Source organism: Pogona vitticeps, chromosome 2, assembly GCF_051106095.1.
Source record: "Pogona vitticeps strain Pit_001003342236 chromosome 2, PviZW2.1, whole genome shotgun sequence".
Lineage (NCBI taxonomy): Eukaryota > Metazoa > Chordata > Lepidosauria > Squamata > Agamidae > Pogona > Pogona vitticeps.
This window is the reverse complement of record NC_135784.1, coordinates 115,135,915-115,162,268: the sequence shown is the minus strand read 5'-3', so window position 1 is coordinate 115,162,268 and position 26,354 is coordinate 115,135,915. Positions and strand designations below refer to the sequence as shown.

General features: G+C 41.1%; 1 protein-coding gene across 2 annotated transcripts in view; it reads left to right on the top strand.

The window, feature by feature from the left end:
- Positions 1-26,354, top strand: part of DOCK2 (dedicator of cytokinesis 2) — a 386,088-nt gene that overhangs the window by 311,984 nt on the left and 47,750 nt on the right. For both annotated transcript variants that reach the window (XM_072990261.2, XM_020780495.3), the window contains exons 33-34: positions 1,441-1,589; positions 11,013-11,098. In XM_072990261.2, coding sequence (XP_072846362.2) covers positions 1,441-1,589; positions 11,013-11,098 — 235 coding nt within the window. The remainder of the gene's footprint in view (positions 1-1,440; positions 1,590-11,012; positions 11,099-26,354) is intronic.

Genomic DNA, 26,354 nt, shown 5'->3' with positions numbered 1-26,354 from the left:
CATTCCATGAATGATATTCTTAATTTGAAGCATACAGGTGACCCATATTTAATAGCAGAGATTTTAGCAAGTTTTTGGATTTGAGTCCCAAATCTGAGTCTGTGTTTTTGGTACCAAGTCCTAAATCAGAGTTTTTGTTACCAAGTTCTGAGTCCCGAGTCCAAGTCCCTGTTACAAACCAGCTTTTCTCCCCAGAAAAAAGGAGGGGGTGGGTGTATTCCAAGTCAGGAGTCAAGTCTGAATCATTGGGGGGGGGAACCCATGATTTGAAGCCAAGCCAAGTAACTGGTGCAGCTTAAGTCTGACTTGACAGCCAGTCCTGCAACTCGAGTCCCCAACTCTGGTTAATAGAGGAGTAGTGGGTAGTTTTTATATACTGTATATCTAAACAGCTATGTAAGTCCCTCTTACACTTTCCAGATAAAAAGTATACAGAACTGTAGATTTCAAGGTTTCACTTCCAGCTGGGAATTGAGACCTTGAAAAACAACACTGCTGCTGTAAATTCTGCGCTGTGCTTGTATTACAAGGTGCCTCCTGACAGAATGTAATGCAGCAAATCAAACCTAAAGCAGACCACAGTGGTTAGTGGGTCCCCCCCCCAACAATCCGCCTTCTCTGAAGCATCAGGCATTATTACGCAGTGCCATTAAAGGCAAGAAGCAAACAGTTCATGCCTTACTACATTTTGTTTTATTTTCCTCACAAAACCCATATCTGAGGAATATTTAAAACCTCATATTTCTGTTGGAGATGACATGTGGAAGGTCATTCCATCATCATCTCTTTTTTTAAAAAAAAATCATCAGTCATAAATGCAAATGTCTCCTCAGGCAGACTCTGAAGTCTCTCTGCTTCATGTGGCTCTTGAGCAGTCAATCCATAATGGAGTTACCAGGCCACTATTTCTATTCTGAGCTTTCTAATGGTTGACATTATTCATCCAGGGATGGAGGCAGATGGATTTTGTCCATTGTGACGAAGACAAGAGAACATTTCAAATGGCTACGGTGTAATGTTCGCTGATAGGTTGGTTTTGAAGGAAAGGGTTAGGAGGGAATGTATTGTTTCCCATTATTTTCTTTGTCAAGCATACTCAGCACTGAAATGTTTGAAACTGGAATGCTGACCGGGTGTGTAAGTCTGAATTCTCTGGGCCATTTCCCCTGATGTGTGAGGTGCTATCAGGTCTACCTTCTTGAATTGCAGATGTACTGTAGCAGTTGTGGGGGGAAAACAGAGCCCTGCATAATACTACCACAATGGCAATGGTAGCACTACTGCTTATATAATGGTAGCTTAGTATGTATATTATTTATATTGCATGCATATTATGTTTTTTGGTAAGTATAAAGTGCTGAAAAAATCACATTCATTTATTCCTAACTGTGCAAATCACGGAATCACAGAATAATGTCCCCTTTTGCAATTTCTCCCCAGGGCAAAATAAAATTTGCTTTATTCCCGGAATGGTTGGACCGATCTTGGAAATGACCCTTATACCTGAAGCTGAGCTACGGAAAGCCACTATCCCAATCTTCTTTGACATGATGCTGTGTGAATATAGACACACCGGTGAATTCAAAAAGGTAATACAAGCTAGATATGTAAACTGACATTACTGTTATTTAATCATAATTGCAGCTATATATACTATATAGCTGCCATTATGATATAGTTGCCATTATGATTAAATAACGATAATGGCAGTATACTGTATACTCCTAAAATATTCTTAGAATGCCTAATATTTTCTGTGGAAACTTTTTATAGAAATGAGAAATGCCATCATGCTAGTTTAGCATAAAATTACAAAAACATATACAGTAAATTTAAAGTGCCATCCTAGAATCACAGCATTACAAACACAGTAATACAAGTAAAAAAGGGAAAAATTAAAGGGTTTATTAGACAGAACATGTGGTGTGGGATAAAATGGATTACACTGGTGTAAAAACATTTCAATTGAGTTGAAAAAAAGATGCATATGGCTATAAGACTATAAACACAAGAACATAAGAAGCGCCCTGCTGGATCAGGCCAAGAGCCCATCTAATCCAGCTCCCTGTTATCTCACAGTGGCCCCACCAAATGCCTCTGGGAGCCCACGAGACAACTAGATACGTCTCCTGAGATCCATCCACTGCATCTGCCATTTTGAGGTACATTCCTTCTATGTCTGGAGGCTATACATCCCCATCATGACTTGTAACCTGCAATGGACCTTTCCTCCAGAAATCGGTCCAGTCCCCTTTTAAAGGCATCTAGGCCAGATGCCATCACCACATCCTGTGGCAAGGAATTCCACAGACTAACAACATGCTGGGTAAAGAAATATTTGAATAGCACCCTAACTCACACCCAAGTAATATGGTTAAGGAAATGTAATGTAAATATATTTTGGCTACCTGTGTTTATTATGCAGGTTTTAAATGTGACACACTTTGACATGTATGTATACATACAGGTATGCCCCACAAGAGTTGTGAACCTGTTCATGGTTATGTACCCAGGTTGTGCCAATGTGGACCTATTAACAGGTTTGGGAGACACCTGGAGGAATTGTTAAATACAGTTTTGTACTATGCAATAAGTATTTGTAAGGATCATTACTAAAGAAACAAGCAAAACTAGAATTTATCTAGCTGAGTAAATTGTAACAGCTGAGAGAGCAATCCCAGGATTGGCTAACCCTGGGATAAAGCTAGCAGACCTAGCACACACTCTCTGTGGTGTTGTGGATTGCTGTTGTCCTGTTGTTGTGCTGGAGTATCCTGGAAGAAGCTGTGTCTTCGTGCTGTATATTGGAAGAAGAACTCTGGCTACTGGACTGAACATATGGTATTTGACTGCTGAACTAATTTATAAGGGCTTTTGACTCTGATTTATGCATTGAACTCTGTGGAAACTGCTGTGTATGACTTCGGGACTGGAAACAAGGACTAAGCTGTACATGTATGTATATATCCTGTAAATAATACAACTATTCTGCTATCAACACTGCTTTATTGCTTGGTGTCGTCATCTCTCTGGGGAAGCTCTACTGGTTAGCGCCACCTGGTGTATCCTGGTAATATTGCAACTCTGTCACCTATGGAAGGTTCATTTTCTCCTTTAATATTATCCTTTCTCTTCCTGACCTTCAAATATTCTGAATGCATATTTTGTGGAATATTAAGTTGACAATGTAGCAGTTTAGATTTTGAAGTGCAATGAAAACTGCTCTTCTTTAATGATTAGCATGCTGTGATCCCTCCATGTTAATATATGCTGTATGGCTATATTGAGTCTTTTTTCCTTGCATTTATTGCTTATGCTTTAGATTTTTTAAAAAAATAAGAGAAGCTTTTGCGTAGTGGTTAGCGCAATGGATATTGAATCACACTTGCATGTTCAAAGAGCAGCTGTGATGCAGGCAATGGTACATTTATAATAATGGTACTCTCTATTGGTAGATTTCACATGGAAGGACTGTTATTAAATGCTCAGTATTTACTCTGCCAAATAAAGGAGAACCCAGCATGGCTTCTGGCTGAGGCATATGTTTTCACTGTGTTTTATTTTAAACATCATGATTATATCTGAGGAGCCTGCAACAGTCTGGCAGGTGGGATTACTGTTGGTAGCACAGCACAAAGCTTTTGGCCTGAGTCCAGGACTGAAAATCATTTTCTTTTTTTGCATCTGTTCTTCTCTTGTCTCAATAGTCCCCTATTTCCATTTTTAATTGCTGCTTCTTATTCTTGGCTTATAACTGTTTGAGTGCATACAAACAGGTAAAATGACCCTAAACTGAAATGTGCAATTCAGAATAACTCCTTGACAAAGATAGCATCTGAAACATTCAGGAAATGGTGGATGCGACACTGACTCGAGATAGCATTCCAACATTCTGATGACAGTTCCCTTCAGTGTCAAGTAATAAGGTCATCTATTACATGCATTAATTATATAAATAATAATTGTATGCTGTCAAGTTGATTCTGACTTATTCTGACCTTTTCCTGGGTCTTCTAGGTATAGAGTACTCAAAAATGGTTTAAAGTTGCCTTCTATGTGCTCTAGGAATCTGCAGCTTGCCCAAGTCTACACAGGCCGGCTCTTGTCCCAGTGTGGAATCAAACTCCCAAATGTAACAGTTCATATCATTCTTGAACAGCTCTCACTTTTAAGATGTTGTTCCTGATGCTTAGGGGGGATGGAAATACCCATTTCTGTAAGTCTAAAAAAGTGACAGTGGGAACCCACCCATGAGATCAATCTTGGCTTAATGGCAGGAAGATGTTTCCCTTTTTCTTTCAGAGCCCACTAATATCTTCACCATGAAGAGAGAGAGGCTTGTCCTACACCCATCTCAGCATACAGTATAGTGGCCCATGCCTCTGTTCCAATCTGGGGGCTATGTATCCATTCCCAGATGGCAATCTGTGGTCCAGACCCACACCCATAATCTGATCTGGTGGCTACCTCCCAGTGCATGAGTTGTACTATTGCCACATGTCTATGCCTGAGTCCTAATCTGGTGGCTACTTATCAAAGACCAAATTCCAGTCCAGGTGGGTGGACTGACAGGAGGAAGGAGGTTCTGTGTTGTGCATGAATGTCCATATATTAATTTTTCTGAACTGAAAATACTGATAGACGTACGTGCAAGAGGATGAGTTCTTATTCGTCATGGAGGCTGGAAGCTTTGACAAGCATTTGTCAGATGGTGATGAAAGCTGTATTACCATATGATACATCGGTTCATGGGGAGCATTTCAGTATGCCATTCAACTCAGCAAGCTGTACCTCTTTTGGGTGCATACATCTGTCTGGTGACAGTGCTTTAATCTATTTCAGTGCCATGATCAGTCACAGCAGAGCTTCTTTGTGCTTGAATAAAAATCGCATATGCACTTTGGTTTTCTAAATGCTGGCTGGGTAGCCCAATGAATCAGAAGTCAGTTTCCCACTGTGTCTCCTGAGAGAAGAGGCAATCTGTGTGTACCTGGCCAAACAGCACAGTCCCAGGATGACCACAGAAAGAAGAGGATGAGAACACACTTTTGAGTATTCTCTACCTAGGAAACCCTGGACAGGCTTGCCATAAGTCAGAATTGACTTGAACATGCAATTATTATTATTAATATATCTTTTAAGAGTTCAGAAATACAAAGAGGTCATAAAATGCCCTAGGGAGAAACTCACTTAAAGGTATAGTTGAGATGGATTTTTGGTTATTAAATATTTTAGTTCTCATTATAGTCTTAATAAAAACCCTATCCAGTCAAATCACATGGGAAAATGGTGCCTTTTGTATCTTTTCTGTCTTACTCATGTAAAATTTTCAAACATAATGATAGAAGTTGGTTATGCATGTATATAAGCAATTCTGATTCCTTTGATAAAATTCAAAGGTGAAGGAAGCTGCTAGCTCAAAGCTCCCTAAACTAAATGAAATAATATTTCATCACAATCTCCCTGTTGAATGAACACTTTCTGAGTGATCCACCAATGGTTCTATTTAAGCATCAATTTCTTTTTTAAATCACCAAGGGAAGGGGGGGAGCCAAATGACTTATATTTAAAACTATTTTTAGGAAGGAGAAATCATAAACTCTTTGCAGCCTGTATTAGTACATTGTGGAAATGAACATTGGGTTAAGATTATCTTTAAAAAAAAGATTTGTCTTTGGCTTAGAAAAGATTAATTTGTAGGCATAATACTATTTTGATCCTGGTAAGCAACATGTATTCATGTTGCAGATCCCTGTTTAAATCCTCTGCTCAATATTTCCATCACTTTTAACCAGCTGAGAGTGCTCTTAAAAATTACTTTTCTGTTAGAAAGACAGCAACAACAATGCTAACTTTGAATGCTCATTGATAAGATGTATGTCCTTTGCAAGCCCTGCTTCCTATTTAGCTTTCCAAAAATGTAAGCCATCTCTTGAAAACATCCCTCCATGTCTTGAGATTATAATGTAATGTTGGGAAGGCACCAGAGGGATATCTATGTAAGGTTTTCCTGAAAGAGATGCATATTACCCTTCAGGCGTGACCTTTTTCAGAACCTCTTTGTAGATATATTTGGCCCAAGGGAACAAGATGGTCCCATTTATCCCAGTAGCCTTTAACTTTAATCCCCCTGCTTCCACCTTTCCTAGTAGCCTGGAGATGGGCGAAAGCTTGGGAAAGAGTTTCCTTTTGTGGTTCCTGCAAGTTGAAGAAGAATTCAATCCCGCAAGGCAAGTAGTGTATCAGACTTGCTACTGCCATGGCCTCCCTGATAAACCCCTGCCCAGGTCTCCTGAAAAATGCCAAGGGGAGGATGTTATGATGCAGTACACTCGTCTCTTTTCTGTTAGACAGACAGAATATGTGTTTATAATCTACCTTTCCCTGTTGGGAACTCAAGATGGTTCATAAAACAATTAGAACAATGTAGTACATAAAATAAAAAACTTCATAAAATACAAAATTTAACAACATTTAAAGAAATAACGATATTTAAAGCATTTAAAATTGCACTCCCCTGAATTGAGCATAACTCAGATCGGGTACTGGAAACATTTAATTTAAACTCATGGAAAACTTATTCACCCCCACCACCCCATTTTCATTTCTGGTGCTCTCTAGGGTTCCCTTTGGAGGCCTTGGAAAAGATGGGGGGAAGCCTTTAGTAGTAAAGAATTACAACTGAATCTCCACTGAGATCAGGACCATGAGCAGCAAGCCAGCAGCATTTTCTTTTTACTATCAATTTCTCCCTTACCCCTCCCCAGTACTAAGGCTCTCTGAAGCTTCTCTGAGGCAAAAGGGAGCCTCATAACCTGAAAAAAAAGTGTGTGTGTGTGTGTGTGTGTGTGTGTGTGTGTGTGTGTGTGTGTGTGTGTGTGTGTGTGTGTGTGTGTGTGTGTGTGTGTGTGTGTGTGTGTGTGTGTGTGTGTGAGAGAGAGAGAGAGAGAGAGAGAGAGAGAGAGAGAGAGAGAGAGAGAGAGAGAGACGTTTTCAATGAGTTTAAGTGTTTCTGGTGCTTGATCTGTGTTAAGCCAGTGTAAGGAACAGAATTTTGCTCAATGAATATAGAATTCCATAGTATTGTCGATGTTAGCCCCTTTATTAACAGAATGTCATTCTATGTATTCCTTGCTTTCACTGCTTGCACAGATGTAGAGTCTAGTCTCCCTTCGTCAGACCCCTCTCCCTAAATGTAGGAGGGCAATATCTTCATTCTATCCTGTACACCAGGATGATAATCTCTCACTATCTGGCTGCTTCTCTCTTCTAACATGCCTGGCAACCTTCCACCACAAGTACTCCATTTAATACAGTTTCCTTGCACTTTGCACAATGTACTCTGAGGCACAAAACAGCAGTGAGTTTTTTTTCCCAGGGGAGTATGTATGTGCATCTATTTCCTGAAACGTTCCATCACTTCAACCTAGTTGCACCCATATAATTTTTCTGCCTTTTGTTCCTTTGTGTAAACCTGGACCAATACAAGTAGCCAGTAAGGGGAGATGCCAAGCATCAGCCGTGAAAGAGACAGTGTCTCTCATGTGCACAGAGTAGCCAGAGAGAAGGTTAACCTCTAGAAAAGAGCAAGTGCTCTTGGTCCTGGACCATCTGGAGATCTCCTGTCTCCTGTGAAAGAAATGTGGAAGGAAACAGCTATCATTTGCAGAAGACAGAGCTTCCCTGTCGCCTGCTGCTTCCCAGTCCATGCATAGATAGGTAGTACAGAGCCAGGGGAAATTAGCAGAACTGTCACAAATGGCCCACAGATTGCAGCCAAGAGTTGGTGACACAGACTGAACTGAGACTATGGAGCAGATCTTTAATGGCCTTTATTATTCCTGCTGTAGCTGAATTTCAGCAGCAGGCTGGAACCCTCTGATGCTGGAAGAGAGCATAGATTAGCATTTCCCTTTGGCCACCTCTTTAGCTGCCCCTCCAGCAACGATGTGGCAGGCCAAGAGGATCAAAATGGAATTCACATGTCTGCTACTGTTGTGGGAGCAGATGGCATACTTGTGCCTCAGAGTCAGGGAACAAGAGGAAATGAAGAAACTTTTGGAAGGAAACAAACAGGACAGGGAGAGAGAAATCTGATGTTCTGGGTAAAAAAAACCACAACTCTGTGAAATCTAGATTACCAGAAAAAATGAATGTCAGGTGGTAGTTCTGCATTAGCAGCAATATACAGCTGAAAGAAATGGAAAGCATTCATGTCATCTTTTAAAATCTTATTATCTTTTATGAGGTGTGAATATGAAGTGTGAACTAAGTAGAATGGCAAAAGTTTGCACCCACTTTCTTGTTTTCTCTCATTTGGCTCAGAGCACAGATTCCCTGGTATGCTTTGGACTTTCATCCCAGAGTAACTGCTGGGTTTGTACCTCTGACAAAGATTGGTGCTTTGAAGTAAGAAAACTGAGTACCACACAGAGGTGTGTGCTATGAAAGGGTCTCTAGAAAATAGCTACTTAGAATATGATGGACATAATTTTAAAAACCCAGTGGGTGGAGAGATGAAAGAGGAGGCATTTTGTGTAATAGGCTTCATGATTGAATAAAGGTATTTTAAACAGATTTGGATACAAATTCAGTAGTCTGAGTGCATATTATCTACCTTGATATACATTCCAGTGACTGGAATATACGTTCTCTTTTCCTCTGGAATATATATCTCTTTTCTTCTCATCTTGCTATCCAGTGACTGGAATATACGTTCTCTTTTCCTCTGGAATATATATCTCTTTTCTTCTTATCTTGCTATCCAGTGACTGGAATATACGTTCATTGGAATGCAATGAATGTATTCCAGTCACTGGGTGGCAAGATGAGAGGAAAAGAGATAGGCAAGAAATGATTCTGATGATTAGGCCCATGGCAGGCACTGGACTAAATAGGTTGAAGGAAGGTTGCTCTCTCTCTGTGGAAGCAGAGAAATTCAGTGCCATTCGTACTATTAGCTGGAATTAGGCGTGGGCACGGACATTGGTGTGTTTCATTTTTATTAGTATTTCTTAAAATTCTCACATGTCTTTGTTTTAGGGATGAAAGCTGAATGTCACAGAAACAAAAACTGACAGATCTGTCCATCAAAGGCCAAGGATCTGAGTTTTCAAAAGTCTGAACATGTGGCCCTCCTATATTCAGTTGAGCTTGTGCCAGTGTTACAATAGGAAGAAATTGCATTACCTATTGAATTTGGCTGGTTATAATGAAAAGGCTATTTCATTTCAGTTTGTTTTTAAAGAAATAACCAAAATCCACAGATTTCTGCATCTCTGGGAAGAAAGAACTTGAGGTTCAAAACAGTTGAATCAGGAAGAATGCTAAATGAAGAGCAAAAGTTAAGAACATCTTTTAAAATTGTCAGCTTCTGCAATATTGTTCAGTCCTTTCAGGACTGAGGAGATCAGCTGTTCTCCTTTTTTTTCACCAATATCATGTGCCTCCTTGACAAGGGCTGGACTCGATCATACATACAGCCCCTTCCAGTTCTGCAGTTCTAAGATTATATTATCAGGAAAAAAAAAAAATTCACCAAAAACGTTTTTTACAAGAATATTTTATTGTGCATTAAAATGTGTACTACTGCAAAATATGTTTTCGCCCATAAAAGCTGCCTAGAGTGGTCTTAATTGACTAGATAGGCGGGATATAAATAAAATAAATAAATAAAAGCATTTTTCACTAAAAAGGAGGTTGAAATGTGAAAAATACAAAGGAATTTTCATAATATTGCCCATGGGGAAGAAAGGTTGTATAAATTTTCCTTTCTACCTGCAGGAATAAAAGGAGTGAAGATTTATATCAAGATACATCATTGTAACATTTATTGTTTGACAAGCAACTAAAGCGAATTTCAGTTTTAGGAGACATGCAGGCAGCATGATTTTGAAATCTCTATCATTGGCCCTCAAATTCTTCAACCTTACCCAGAAAGGAAGGTCAAGAAGGGAATTGTCTGGTGTAGATATTGTTGACAAGAGGTTCAACGGGATAATTAATCAGATCAAGCATATCTGCAGAGCTGATCAAAGTGTAAAAGTGAGATGTTTAATGTCTGATAATAGTGCAATTTAGATAAAAGGGACAAAGATGAAAGGAAAAGTCAAAAGGACTCAGGAATGGCAGAAATTGGCAGATGGGTGCCAGTAAATATGTTTTAAATTGTGGTTGAAAGGATTAAATATGTGACTTGGAATTTATCACTATCCATTGCAGAAATTAGTTGTCTCAAAAGGATTGTGTAGGAGGACTCTGTGATGCCCTGATTAGTAGAGGGAGTAAGGCTTTTCATTGACTGATGGACGATGATATGAATGACAACATGAAAAGGAAAGATGTAGGGGAAGTGAAGAAGTATGTAATTGTTATATTGATATCCTGCCTTTTCTCCAGTGAGCTCAAGACAGTGCACAAGGCTTTCTGGCTCACCATCTTATCCTCACCACAGCCTTCTGAGGTAGATCATGGCGAGACACTGTGACTGGCCCAAGGTCTTTAGATTGTCATCCACCATGAGTCGAGGCAATGAAACTGATGATTGGGGGTGGGCTAGTATGCTCCCCCTCCCAGACTGTATAGTGTTGCTACATTAATGGCTCCTGAACAGAACTGTAGAGTGAAACCTGTGTAAATCAGGAGCGATCTTGCCATTGCAACAGTGGTTTATATGTGCTTTTAATGTTGTGTTTTTATAAACATACAACTTTCCCAGTTTAATCAGAGTGCAAGAAATTCAGTCCTTACCAACAGCTTTTTGAATTGTTAGAACATGTCACTATCAAAATCTCTGTGCATAACTTTTGAAACGTACCAAAATCACTCTTTACTCTTGATGTAATAGCATCTTTAATTAAATTCTTTGCAACATTCTCTTACATTTCGTGCACTGTAAGCTCAGAGGCGTGTATATGGGAACATATATAAAGCCATAGGTAGTATAATACTGAATCTTGAGCAAAGGCATAGGTGTGCGCTACTTCTTAATTTTGCTTTCTTTCCCTGAATAGTTTGAAAATGAAATCATTTTGAAATTGGATCATGAAGTAGAAGGAGGCCGTGGAGATGAGCAGTACCTACATTTGTTTGAGTCAATGTAAGTACAACCTGGGGATATATTCTGAATTATAATGTATAAGACTGCTGTATTTTAACAGTATAACAGTCAACTTTTAAAGTTGTGGTGAGATATAGCTGAAAAAAAGCTACATGAAACATTATAAGAATTGGATCTGTGGAAACAGAGAAAAAAAGAATAGGATGGAATATGAAAAGGAATCTTCTATGATCAGTTGCCCACTACTGGATGAGAATCTGTAAATGCCTCCTTTAAAAATTATAAATCCTGGCAACAGAAAAAGGGCAAGCAGACCAATAAAAAAAATAGGTGTACACAAGTAATAATAAGAAAGACATGCTTGAATGCACAATAACACAAGTAGGTTATTGAATGAAACCCCAAAAAGTACAAAAAGCAATACAGTAGGAATAATAGGGAAATATACATGTCAAAGAAACTTACCACATTTCAGTCAAAAGGTTGTCCTCAAGGCAGGAAAAGACAAGAATGCTTCAGGAAAGAGGAAGACCAAATATGAGATGAACTGACTCCCTAAAAGAAGCCACAGGCTTGAGTTTGCAAGATCTGAGCAGGGTTGTTGAGGACAGGACATTTTGGAGATCGCCCATTCATAGGATTGGCAGAAGGCAAATTGACAGCACACAGGAAGAGGAAGAGGAAGAGGAAGAGGAAGAACAACAACCACAACAACAACCACAACAACAACCACAACCACAACAACAGGACAGGAACTAAAATTTTATCAACAAGTCTTCTCACAAAGTAATTTTTCATCCAGAAGGAAGTCCGCTTCACATAAGTTTAAGTAATAATACGCCTGAAATGTTTACAGTTTTGAGCCACTCAGGATAATAAAGTGAAACGAGCTCCACTGGTCCATACAAAAAGTCCTTCCATTTTAACATCCTGCGGTGGCCAAAGAGTTGCTTGTGGGAAGCCTGGAGAAGTAGTTCATAAATTCACCAGCAACAATACTGAGGGACATTCTTTATCTGATATAGAGAAGCTGAAATGTGATTAGTAGCTTCATCCTCTAAGAATTTATCTCCTTTTGAAGCCATTTATATCACTATATCTTACAATTCATCCATTTATCTATTTTATATGTAACGTTTCTTCTAAAACTGAGATCCCAGGTGGCTTACAACATGGTTTAAAAATATAAAATTAAAATACAATACAGTTACAAACACTGCAATTAAAAGTACAAGAAAAATGGCTTCTAGTGGTTTTGATTGAGGATACCGGTCATTAGACAGTATCCTTTAGCAATCATGATCTGTCTCACCTTTTCTTAACATACATTTGAGCAGCTATTCTTCTTAGAACTTGGTTGGGCAGGGAATGAGTGGGGGAAGAGCAGAAGAGGATTCATCATCACAGCTTGTCATCCCTTAGCAGCTTAGAGCCTATTAGGGAATTAATAATTCCTAGAACTAGGTATGTTTTCAATATCTAAAGGAGTTGTTGATCTCAAAGACAATAGTATAAGTATATTTTATGAAATGCATCAAGTTGCATCTATTGACTTTCCTTTTCAAATCTCAATTTGTTGCTATGGCCCAGTTCTCTCCTGCGCCCACTCCCACCTCCTTTTTCTCCTTAGGAACTAGGACTTTGTTTCCAAATGAATTACTTTCTGTTTTACAGATGGGTGTTTATGTGCCATTCTGTAGTCTAAACTTCATGCTTGAAGGCTGCTACATGCACCACTTTGGCAAAGAGCAGCACAGTAGTCAGAAGGGAATTATTAAGGCTTATATAGATAGAGATTTGTGAATGGAGGTCATGCAAGAATTATGGGAAATCATGATTAGATAGGCAGAAGTTTTGTATTTTCTGTACCATAGAGCCTTTTGCAAACACTGACCACAGATTTATTAGGAACTATAGTAGCAGCAGCTTTCCAATTAGAACAAGCTTTTTAGAGAAACACACATTTAACCAGGATGTAGGGGGGAAATGATGGGAAGAACATCCATAGCAGTTGTCCTTTACAGAAGCAGTCATTTTGGGCAAGAGATGAAATGTGCCTGTAGAAATATATCAGCTTGGAACATACAAAGCGATGGCCTGCACTTTCTGAATTATAGCAATTCGAAGAAAATACCCACAAAAAACATTGCAGTATTTCACCCTGACACCTTTCAGTGCTGCTCAACTGAATTGTTGCTTTAGAAGGGAGAATCTAATGAAATTCACCATGTTATATATGCCCATCTCTATCTTTTTCCCTGTCGGATTGGAAATACTGTAGCTTGAGTGATTAATTGGGGACGTAACCCCAATATTGTGCTCTGAAGTTTCAGAGAAGCAGCATGCCATCTGAAGTGAGGGCTCCATATGATGGGAATAATAAGGTGACTACTTGTTTGTAAATGAAATGAGGTGGAATATATATTTAGTTAATTTGCTTAGGCTGATCTGCTGCTAGTGTGCAGCTCTCCTATCCCATTAAGTTCTACTCTTCTAACAAGAAGAGCAGACAGAAGACATTTTGCTATTTGAGCTGAAACATTTACTGTACTGTTTCACCTCCCTCTTCCAAAGCCTGGTACATAGCTCTCAAAGACAGTCATGTAAACTTTGACATATGAAGCAGAAAAATCTCAGAAGTGCCTCTTCTTATCTCCCAAAGTAAAACCCCAATAACAGCAAAGATCAATAACTAATAATTTGCTGCTGTTTTATTAACTGAGAAACCTGAGGCTTGTGGTGGGCACCTCACCTCAGTTTATGGGAGAGTTGGCCATTCCAGGCAGAGCAAACTCAAATATCCAGGTGAATACACAACATGAACCTCAGTATTACCATATAACTCTAAGCCTATGTGCAAAGCTAGATGAATGTGAAAAGCATGTCTTTTTAATTTTTTTAAATTAATATAAAAATATAAAAAACAAATTAAAGAATGGATTGTGCCCTAATGCTTATCCAGAAGAGATTGTGCATAGAAATGCAGGAAGCTGACTTTTATCAAGACAGAAAATTGGTCCCATTTGCTCCATATTATCTGCATGGTTTGGTGATGAGATGAATCTGCAAGGTTTCCAAATAGAATTTTTCTAAGATGCTAGGAGATTCAGGGGCTTCACCTGAAGTCTTCTGTATGCAAGACATAAGCTTTGCTGCTAGCTGCAACCATTTCCTTTCTGAATGGGCCTCTTGTGTCACAACCTGCCTGCATGTAGGAATCTAACATTCAAAACGAAGACTAAATTAAAATCCACTTTCCCTGGTGTGCAAACTTTGGAGATCAAGGAGAAGTTCATTGCAGCTCTCCAGAACTTTAATCAAAGAAACGGCTCTGTTGCGTACTTGGAGAAAGTGAAAGCTATGTAGACAGAATGAGTAATTTCTCTCGCTGTGGACTGAGCTGGAAACTACAGAATGTCAACAAAGTGTCATTAGACTGGGTTTGGAATTCAGGTCCCACTCATACAATCATAGAATAGTGAAGTTGGAAGGGGCCTACAAGGCCATCAAGTCCAACCCCACCGCTTGATGCAGGAATACAAATCAAAGGATATCTGCCAGGTGGCTGTCTAAGTTTCTCTTGAATGCCTCCAGTGTTGGAGCATTCACTACTAGAGATGGGGGTATTCGTATATGAATATGAATATCCTTGCACAGGTGGCGATCCACTCTTGTCCCATGCAGTGAGGCTTGTCCTCCTGCCTCCTGCCAGGAGTAGCTAGCCAATCGTGATCTGCAGAGCCATTGGAAGAATTGTGGCAGATTGGTGAGTGGACCGTCCGGCCCCATGGGGCTGGACCCTCATTATCGCCACCTGTGTGGGGATATTCGTATACAAATACCCTCATCTCTATTCACTACCTCTTGAGGTAATTGGTTCCACTGTGTACTGCCTTAGCAGTTAGGAGGTTTTTCCTGATATTCAGTCGAAATTTGGCTTCCTGTAACTTGAGCCCATTCTTCAGTGTATCCTGCATTCTGGGATAATTGTGAACAGATCATATCCCTTGCTCCCCCATGCCCTGAAATGAAGACACAAGACAACAATTCTTTGGATTTAAATATGGGCCACACTTTATTAAAACCAATTCAGATTCAACCAATAAGCCAATTGACCAAGGATAAACCACTATCAAATGCCAACAACCCTTCTCCAGTGTGGGATAGGTGAAAAATCCCCTCATCCAAAAACCAATCAGGATAGAGGTCAAAAATTCCTATCCGGACCCAAAAAGGTGACCCGAAAAACACACAGTAGAAAGAGGGTGCCAAAAGTGAAAGAGGGCTAGCAACGGGCCGGCGCCTCCTTATATTGCCGCCACCCCATGCCCCAAGTCACATGGCCCATTTGCTTGCCTCTTCTGGAGCCAGGGGAGCAAAACCAGCTGCGCAGATCGAGGGCGCAACCGCACCCCTCCTGCGCGTGTAACCTTGCTCCCCCATGCCCCGAAATGAAGACGCAAGACAACAATTCTTTGGATTTAAATATGGGCCACACTTTATTAAAACCAATTCAGATTCAACCAATAAGCCAATTCCAAAATTGAGGGAGCCTGTGGTAGTGCGAGGAAATAACTGCATGGCATCCAATAACTCCTTATCAGTCAATGGGCGAGTCCCAGGCCCCAGGTTCCAGCTGTCTTAATGACCGGAGAAACCTGTCAGGCCTCAATTAAACTCCCCAGACCTTGAGCCATCTGTATTTGATGACTGTCAGTCCGAAAGTGGCCCAGCGCATCAGCCGCCTCCGGCCCTGTAATCGCACGATCCCAGAGCTGTAAGGACTGATGCGCTGTTGGCTTTATCATAATTATAAAAGGGACACACCAAGACAACCAGTTATTCCCACACTACCCGCCAAAGCATGAGGACTAGCATTGGCTATGTCCCATGTTCCCACCAAGCTGACCAAGCTCCACCAGCAGGCCCCCTCTTATATCCTCCAAGAAAATGTCCAAACCTGCATCAGACAGGTGGACTCCATCTTCACGGAAATATTCCAGGTTGGAAATTTGGATCCTGCAATGATTAATCACAGATCCGAGGCCGTCTTTGCTGACACCTCTACAAACCTCCCTATTGACCCGACGGCAGGCCTTGTTTACCTTATCAATGCTCTGAGCTCCATGCCAACTTAAATGTGGTATAATAGTTGACCAGACGATTCGCATGGTGGGATATAGTGCATGTAACCTGTTTAGGTCTCTCAATATATCCAATATCAGTGCTTTTCCTGGCACTCTGGGCAAATTGTTACCCCCCAAATGAACCACCAAGATGTCTGGAGGCGTATTTCCAAAAGAGGTCATTCTTCCAAATTGTAACCATTGCATGCCACGCATGCCCTTCCAAGAAATAAATATATGGGCACCAAGCCCCAAATCATTTTCCCACAGGGAATATGCAGCATAACGTGCCGCCCAATAGATGTAACTATGGCCAATGATCGTGATGTTCCTTCGGATCTCCAGCATCTCACAACCTGAAAAGACAAAAAACATCCCCTGCCTATACGTTAGGTAGTTGTCTGATGTATTTATGGCAACAATTGGATGACCAACGACCCAATTGTTTAATTTGCTCTGTGTTATAACCCATGGCTGCAGCTGTTGAGGCAGCCCCTATCCTAAAGGAATGTGTTCCAAATCTCATATTTTTAACCCCTAATTTTTCCAGCGCCATGTCAGTAAGCTTCCAAAATTGATATTTTGTGAGAGGTGATCCATCTATATGCTGAAAGAAATACCCACTTCTTGCTCTCCTGATTTTCATGTACTGCCTTCACTGGACATATATTTCCTATACTGTACTGCCCCAGTATTAATTGCCTACCTTTTCATTGTTGGTCCGTTTTAGACTCCTAATCGTAATTCTAACCTGCCCCTCCTGGACTGCAACGTCCTCCAGTTGTAAAGCCTTCCAGGAAATGTCCCCCTTACCTAAGGCTACTAACTCACTAATACGCATAGCCCCAAAAAAGGCTACTAAAGCTGTTGCATGGAACAGTGCCTCCTCATAACTATCTTTACATAAAGATCCCCATAGCTCAAGTAGAACCAGAGATATGGGTGTCCTATCATCCTGTATTCTACCCCTTTCCCGGGACCATCCTTCCAACATCTTCCTAATTCGGAAATCATCTGAAAAATCCCTAAACCCATTCGCTTTAGTATAAAAGCCTAAGGCCGCCAGTTTACCCTGTATGGCGCCTGACGCCAAACCCTTCCTATGCAAGCCACAATAAATTGTTGGATATGTTCTACCGGAGCAGGCCACGTTTGCTCCAGCTGTATTGCTTTCCTAAATTCCAAGAACTCAGTACCTGCTGCTATATATTTCTTTCGTGTTCTTGAGGACAGTGCCAGACCTATTGCTCTCGACGCTTTCTCATGCCAATCTGCCAGACCTCTGCTGGAAGCACTTCTGGCAGATCCCTGGCCTCCGGTGCCAGTTCCCTGAAATGCTGGATCTGTTGGCGTGAAAGAGCATCAGCTATCCTGTTATCGATGCCTGGAACATGACGGGTGTGCACCACAACATTAAATTGCAGTGCCTGTAATGTGAATGCCCTAACCAAGTCCATGACCCTTTCTGAGTGTGACGTTAGGTTGTTGACAATATATACAACTGCTTGATTGTCACACCAAAAGCGGACTACTGTATTAGCCCATTCCTTTGCCCAGATCCACAGGGCTCCCACTACTGGGAAAAATTCTAAGAATGTTAAGTCTCTCGTTATGCCTTGCTGATGCCATTCTTCAGGCCAGGTCCCTGCACACCACCTACCACGGAAATAAGTTCTGAACACTTGTGCACCAGCTGCATCCGACGTCTGCCTTTAAACTGAGTTCAGATCTCCAAAATGATACCCCACTAAATTGAGCTAGAAACTGCTCCCAAACCATCAGGTTTTCACTCATACCCCTTGTCACTCTAGTCTTATGCAATGGTCTCCTTAACCCTGACATGGCACTGCAAAGTCACCTTAAAAAGGCTCTCCCTGGAGCTACTACTTTACATGCAAAGTTCAAATGCCCCACTACTTCTTGCAATTCCTTCAGCATCACCTTCTTCTTTCCCCTCAAGTTGTGTACAATGTTCCTAATGTTCACTAATTTGTCTTGTGGCAACCTTGAAGTCTGGTGTGTTGTGTCTAATTCAATCCCCAGGAAAGTAAGGGTCATTGCTGGCCCTTCTGTTTTTTCCTCAACTAATGGTAACCCCAATTCCTTGGCCAGTTCTCTAAATGTATTTAAGAACTTTTGACATTTTCCAGAATTTGCTCTTCCACAGAAGAGAAAATCATCCAAATCGTGTGCTGTAGAATTACAGCCCATTCTTTGCTGACTCAACCATTCGATGAAGGTACTAAACCTTTCAAAAGTTGAACATGAAATTGAGCACCCCATTGGGAGGGTCCTATCAATGTAATATTGCCCTTGAAATTGAAAACCCAACAGATTAAAATCTGCCGGGTGAACAGGTAGGATCCTAAAAGCTGATTTCGTATCAGCCTTTGCAAGTTCAGCAACAACTCCACAAGACCTAATCATTTTTACTGCCTCATCAAATGAGGTATATCTTACTGAACAGAGTTCTTCTGGAATAGCATCATTTACAGACTCCCCTTCTGGGAACGATAAATGATGTATTAACCTAAATTCACCAGGGGCTTTTTTAGGAACAATCCCCAACGGTGAAACCCTTAGGTTATCTATGGGTGGATCCCGAAAGGGTCCCAGGACCCTACCCTCTCTAACTTCCTTATTGATCTTTTCCAATACTGTACCCTCCATGCCTTTTACTGATTTAAGATTCCTCGCCATGAATGTCTTCCTAATACCTACAGCTAGTATCCCAAATCCAAACTTGAAACCTAATTGTAGATATTCCGCATCTTCCCTCTTTGGGTAATGTGCTAAACCCTTTTTCCAGTATTTCAATTCTAATTGGCGTGGGCCCCCTTTCCAGGAGCACCACCCCCTTCAGGTTTCTTATTGGACACACTTGGCTTGTTTTGCCACTGCACCCCTGCTCTGAAACAGTTAACTTTTGAGTGTTTTCCCCCACAGGTGAGGCATTCATGCCTAAACCTGCATGGGGACTTAGCACAGGAACCTCTATTGTTGAATTCATAGCAAGGCAGCCGGGGTTGAACCACCTGCCCTGCCCCCTGGCGGGCTCCGGTGTTCCCTGTAAACTTTATATTTAGGTGCCCACTATCAAATCTATAACCTAAATTCATTTTAGCAGGTGTCATGTGCTGTAGCCAGAGCCTCGGGTGCAGCTCATCCCAACGTAACTCCGACCTGATTGCGCTCCTCATTCTGAAAGCTTCATCATACCTAAGCCAAGCCTGGCCTTCAAATTCTGCCCTTGCTCTACACGTGATGTCAAAGTACTGGAATAGGGCTGATGCCCTCCAAGGTTGCATTTTAACTAGTACCCCTGAATATATAGTAAATCCAGTGACCCAATTGGTCCAATTTCTATCGGGCCTCTTTCGTCTGTACTTCTCCTTCAGCTTTTCATCATCCTTATCAATATCCTTGACCTCAACCTACTGATTAAGGAGCTCATAAAAGCCAATGTATTTTCCCTTCCAAATCTTCTCCTTCACCGCCAGGGTCAGATGATCCCAAAATGGCATGCTATAGTCTGTATATGGAAGTACCACTATCGGAACCGTATTATAACCCGTATCTGGCACAGAAAGGTGTTGTTTAGCTCCTGAGTTCTTACCCTCGCTAGCTGGTGCTGCTGTAGCAGAATTTACATATGGCATGCCCCAGCCGAACCATTGCTGGCTTATTGGGGGCCAAAAACCACCGAGCCATGTTATGGGAGGTGATGTACAAGGATTGGGTGAGGCAAATGGCTGCTTCGAGCCTCTAACCCATGGCCAAGTGGCTGATTGTCCTTGTGTGTTGTGCATGGCCTCGTACTCGCCGTATGCAGCCCCAGATGTTCCTGGAGCCTCAACAGCCCCTTGTGAACTCGAAGAGGGTTCATCATAGGGCTCATGCCCATATGATGTTCCCTCTGCAGCATCCTAGCAATCAGCTGCCTCCATCCTCTTGCGTTTCTGCCCTCGAGGCCCCAAAGCTGCTGCCGTTGATCCTTCGTCCACAGGCTGTCTTTCCATCTCGTGATCCTGCTCAGATTCAAGGGCATCAAAACGCCTCATTAAATCCTGTGTAAGTGATCTCATTTCAGCCCTATGCCATCCCCTCGGGTCTCTGGCAGAGCGATGAGGGGTAACATTGCGGTCCCTAGGAGCCTTCCTTTCTAACTTTCTAGCCTCCAAGTTTGCCACTTTGGCCTGTAAATCCCTCAGCATAGCCCATGATTCCTCATCAGAGGATGACTGAGGGGGTGGGACACCTGGGGAACAACTTGTTTCTTTGCAGGGGCTTTGCCCTTCTTATTTCTGCCTCCTTTTTTGGGCAGCATTTGAATTACCTAAGACCCCGGTGTCTTTTTATTCTAATTCCTGAATGTTCAAAGCTCTGATACAGCCCAAGGGCTAACCCACCACAGGGCCTCCCCTCCCCAAGGGGAGCCTGTTGACTTTACCTTGATTTAGTGTAACTTTATAAATTTTTAACTTATAAATTTTAATTGCAGTTCCAGTAATCTGTCTTGCCTTTGATTGGCCTTAATGAAATTTAATTGAAGTTAACTGATCCTGATTTTTATATAAATGTATGTATGTATGTATGTATTTATTATTATTATTATTATTATTATTATTATTATTATTATTATTATTATTATTATTATTATTATTATTATTATTATTATTATTATTATTCAATAAAAGTAAATTAAATATTCTTATCCCCTTCCTACCCTTAACCTGCCCTGTACCCTAAAATGGCCCTATTGTATTGCTACCTTTTTTTACGTTAGTCTAGAACCCCGCTTTGACTCCCCAACCCCCTAATCCTATCCCTCTAGCTTGCGTCAATCAATTATTACCTAATCCCCCCTTTTATTTCTACTTACTTATTTATTTATCTATTTATGTTTTTTTTTTAAAAAATTGTACTTAGCACTCAAAATGGCTGCCAGGGCTAAGCAAGGCACCCGTGTTATGAAACAAAATGGTGCCCATTTGAAACAGCCACCCCCGATTGGCTGCACCAGCAGCGATAATTGCACAATGCTGGGGGGAGAGAAGGAATCAATAACAATGGGGGGTCTAAAGGAAAAAAAAAGGCAGCCAAAATTGGAACCCCCCCATGTCCACAAAGAAACGATGCCCAAATTAGCCCAAAGTTAAACCCCCTGTTAAGAAAACTCCCCACGTCTTAGAATAGAATAGAAGTTTATTTACGGTCCTTAGACCAGTCACATAAGTATAAAACTTTATAAAACACTAGAATTTTTAACTGTCAGTATTCCATTAAAACATGATGGCATACACACAACTGGAGACTGCAATCTATTTGATATTTGACTTCCGCATCCGAAGTATTGCAACACAGAACCTCGCAACCTGACAGGTGATCTGCACATTAACATCTGAAAGGAGGAACTCAAGCCTATTTCCCTCCGAACGTCCTGGGAATCTATCTATTAAGGGGGTTATAGTCTCTTTTCGCACTTCTTCATACAACGGGCAGGTGAAGAACATATGCTGTATGGTCTCGATCTCCCTCAGGTGGCAGGAGCATAAACTTTCAGCAAAAGGGGTATTTTTATACTTCCCTTCTAGTACAGCAGAGGGGAGGGCCAAACACCTTGCCAAAGTAAAGGCTCTTCTAGTTCCTTTAATTTCCAACGATGTTAGGTATTTGGCCGGCTCCATACAGTTTTTGATGTAAGTCCTTACCGCCATGTTTTGAATGCTAGAGAGGTCTGTTTGATATTCATTGTCCTCTATTCTTTGCTTAACTATTTGTTTTGCCTGCTCTATTCCAGAAGAAAAGAGTGCCTGAGGTGAGAGGCCAATTTTCCCCAAGTATCCCTGGACCAATTTAACCCACTTAGATTGGTAGTTATCATTGAATATCAAGGAAAATAGGCCTTTTGGGTTTAGCTGTCCCTTTAGCCACACATATATAGATTGAATCCTAATCCAGGCTTCTACTTTAAGGCATCCTGTTTCTAGCCTTATCCTTGCATTTGACACACATCTGGGGACCTGAAGTATTGTTCTTAAAAATTTAGATTGACCCATTTCTTTACAATCAATCAGCCCCGGAGGGTGACAGGACGCCTCACCTGCTTTCTCCCCCAATCGCCCTGCTAAATGAACACGCCAGCCAAAAACGATCCCCTTCTGCTCAAAGAGAACAAATTGCTGTGTGAAAAGGAGGGGAGACTCGGCCGATGACTCTTGGCGCGCGGCAGGGTGAACCCGCCCACCGTGTGCTAACCCGCTCGCCCTCCTTGTTCCCTTATTGCCTCCTGGTTCCAATTCCAAATCCCCTCAATCAATCACCACCACACGTCCACCAAGCCCCAAATAAAGAACAGGGAGGGAGCGCAATGCTATTCCCCCCTTCGCAAAGCCTCCAAGCCAGCGAAATCTGTCCGTCTCTTTTTGCTGCCAAAAGCAAAAGAGGGCTAGCAACAGGCCGGCACCTCCTTATATCGCCGCCGGCCCATGCCCCAAGTCACATGGCCCATTTGCTTACCTCTTCTGGAGCCAGGGGAGCAAAACCAGCTGCGCAGATCAAGGGCGCAACTGCACCCCTGCTGCGTGCGTAACCTTCTCTGTATGGCAGCCTTTCACATATTTGAAATGTGCTATTATATCACCCCTCAGTCTTCTTTTCCTTAGGCTAAACATGCCCAGTTCTTTGAAGTCTTTCCTCATAGGGCTTGATTTCCAGCCCCCTGCTCATTCTTGTTGCCCTCCTCTGAACTTGTTCAAATTTGTCTGCATCCTTCTTCAAGGATGGTGCCCAGAACTGGACACGATACTCAAGGTGAGGCCTAACCAGCGCTAAATAGAGGGGAGCTAACTCTCAGTAAGATTTGTTTGGTCTGGTCTTGTTACTTTGACTTTTAACTTTTTATATTGCATTGTGTATTCAAAGAGGGCTGAGATACACATTGTAATTGATGTTCAGAACCTAAAATTGTGAGTAAGATTTTGAGTTCTCTCAAACTCCTGATCAGACTGACTGCTAAAGGGGGGGACCCACTGGCTTCAGCTTGAAACCATATAGTCTTGCGTTGGTCACAGTTGTGGGATGGAATGCAGGAAGAGACATCGTGTTTAATTGGGTTCTCCTTGATGCTATGTGGGCCTAATAGAGATTCAGGTATGAAGAAGCATACAGGGGCTGATGGGACTTTTGTGTTAACACAAAATGTTGGTGGGACGGAGACTGCTAAAGAGTCTCCTTTTGTATGTTCTTTCATTGATTCATTTATTCTCATTGGAATTTGTCTGCTAAGTGCTCTATATTTTATATTGTGCCTGTTATGTGCTGCCTGCCCCTGCCTGCCTGGCTGCTGGACTCCATAAAATAAGGCATTGGAGTGATAGTAAGGAGAGTAGTTTTGATTTGACAGAAGGTTTTGATTATAACTTGCCTTTATTTAAAGAAAGGGTGGGAAAGCAAAGTGTGCTTCTCATAAACACTCTCTGGGTGTACAGTCCTTAATATTCCTGCGTGTAAGTGCTTTCCCTATTTAACTGATTTTTTTAAAAAAATTGCTAAATGTACTATGCACTGTTAAGAATAAGTTATATATTTATAAATTTATTATTTGTTGACTGCCTGCCTCACCCCTACTTTGGGGGAGTGATTTAGAATTTTTGATTGATTCTCTTTTGCTTGGCCATCTTTCAAATTAAGCGAAAGATCCTGAAAGAACCAGTACCTTTCATATTTAATGAAAGGATTGGTATTCAAAAGACACAAAAATGAACAAGGCACTCCCAGAAGCATTAAGCAAAAACACTCAGGTTCTTTGTGAATTAAGAACAGCACTTAAGAGAAACTGCCTAGAAATGAGTTCCCCAGCATTGAGCAAATCTTCCTTTCACACATTATTCAACTGAATATAACAAGTTTGAGAATTGGTCCATTAGTTAATGTTTGGACTTCCAACACAAAGCTAGGCCCAGAGAATGCTCTGAAAACATGTAAGTCCCTTATCCTGCTGAAGCACAACCTAAACACAAATCTTTGAAGAGCAAAGGACAAGTAGATTTAAAAAGAATTGTAAGTACATTTCAGGTTCCAATAAGAAAGTGACTTATATTTCTTCCTGAAAGCCAATGTCTAGGATGCTTAACCTATCCTTTCGAGGTAAAATTACATTCCTAATAAAACATTAAGGAGCAATGTCTAACGAAAATATAAAATATTACATTTTTTTTCTGAAGGTCAATAAATTACATAATAGCTTTCCATATGTAAAAGTTGCCACCATAATGCAAGATAAATTTGCATTTAAATGAAGACTGCTAATGAAGCCCAGGGATACAATCAAGAATTGTACATAATGCAACCATTCAGGACAGATTGGATAATTGCATTTCAAGATTGTAGAATGTAACTGAGCATTTGCTAGTTTCTTGTCATGGTTCTTCCAAAGTAGTATCCTTCATAATTTGTACAATTTATCGGGCTTAACGCCTGTAATAGAATTGGTTAGTTGCTCTAGTAATTAAGAAGTAAATCAGAGTGTAGGGAGGCACAGTAATTTTCCAGGAAGTGATTGTTTTAGTACAAAAAGAAAGTTGGTCAGCCCTTCACTTTGTATGAGGACAAGAATCTTCAGTCTTAACTCAGAACCAAACCATTAAGAGAATGCAGTTAGACAACCTTATGGTGTCATTTGCTCAGTGTTTGGACTGGAAATTATCTTCTTGCATTGAAGAGGCTATTCTTTTTCCAGCATATTTTCTGGCTGATGATGGCTGGGGATATAAGGAAAAGCAGGAACAGTTTTAAATACAATGTCATCAACAGATTGCTGCAAAACTGTCATTATTGGGCTCAGATGCGTGCCTCCCCTAAGCTCCTTAACCTTCAGTAAGCAAGAGGAGCAAGTACTGGAAGTACCTAGGCACAAAGGATTGTGCAGTTGTGGTGGAATAACAGAATAATGGATGCAGTCATGGAATTCGCTGGAATCCCATGCCCCAAGGAATGTCAGAAATGCCTGACACAGCCATGATGATACAATTCTTCTCCTTTGGCATGCTACGATTCATACAGTTTTCTCCTTTCATTTTATTTCTATTTCTCAGAGATACATACCTAAGACAATTGATCAGTACATCTTGATTTCTTTGTGTTGCCACTTCTGATTCGGCGGTTGCCACTTTCTCCCTATGTTATGCTTACTTGTTTAATATAGGAAAATTATTAGTGAAAGTCCTATGCAACTCACTCCATAGCTCTCTTTTCAAGTTTCCAAGCAAGCATTTTGCCCAGGCTTTTTGCCAGGCAGAATTGACTTTCGCCCAGCTCTGCACTGAATAAAGTACCGCAAATTAATGCAGTCATTCATGTCAGTCACCCATCTGTTTTGTTCTCCCTCTAGTAGTAAAGAAACTCTGCAGAAGTTACTGGATTGCAGCTCCCATCAGCCTTAGCAAGTTTAGCCAAAGAATGATGGGAGCTGTAATTCAGCACGATCAGGAGAGCCACCCATTGCCCAGCCTTGATGTACAAGATCGTTCTGGGTTTGATGGTTAGAGGAGCTCATTGGGCTAGCATAGATCTTTGGCAAATTAGCTTCATGCACAGCTAACATTATAGCTCAGTGGTTTGGGTATCTGGTTGCAGAGCCAGAGGACGGGAGTTCGATTCCCGACTGTGCCTCCTTGACAGGTGCTAGACTCAATGATCCATAGGGCTCTGCGATACTAAGATTATTATTATTATATTATTATGGCAGTCATTGTTACAACTTTTAAAATGGAAGGTTATATTGTTATAGTGTATTAAATGAAGTATGAAGTGGGGGGGGGGTCTCAGACTCAAATTTGCCTGTTAGATACATATTTTCACTGAGCTTTGGATTGGAGGTTTGTCAGGGGTAGTGTGCTGAGAACATTCATGCTAGTCACTGACAACTGTGCTAATTGGGCAGCCAAATAGCTCAAGTAGGATCAGTATTCAAGCTATCTATAGAGAGGGGCATCCCCCAGACAAAGTCTAGTGAATCCAAACATGGCTTGCTCATTATGAATTTTTAGTTTTAACCAGCATCCAGCAGCTTAAGCTTTAAAAAAGCATGGCAGGCCTGTCAAAATCAAGCTTGATAGATGGCTGTATTTATTAGCTATGTTAGGAAGCTCACAGTTAACAGCAGACCC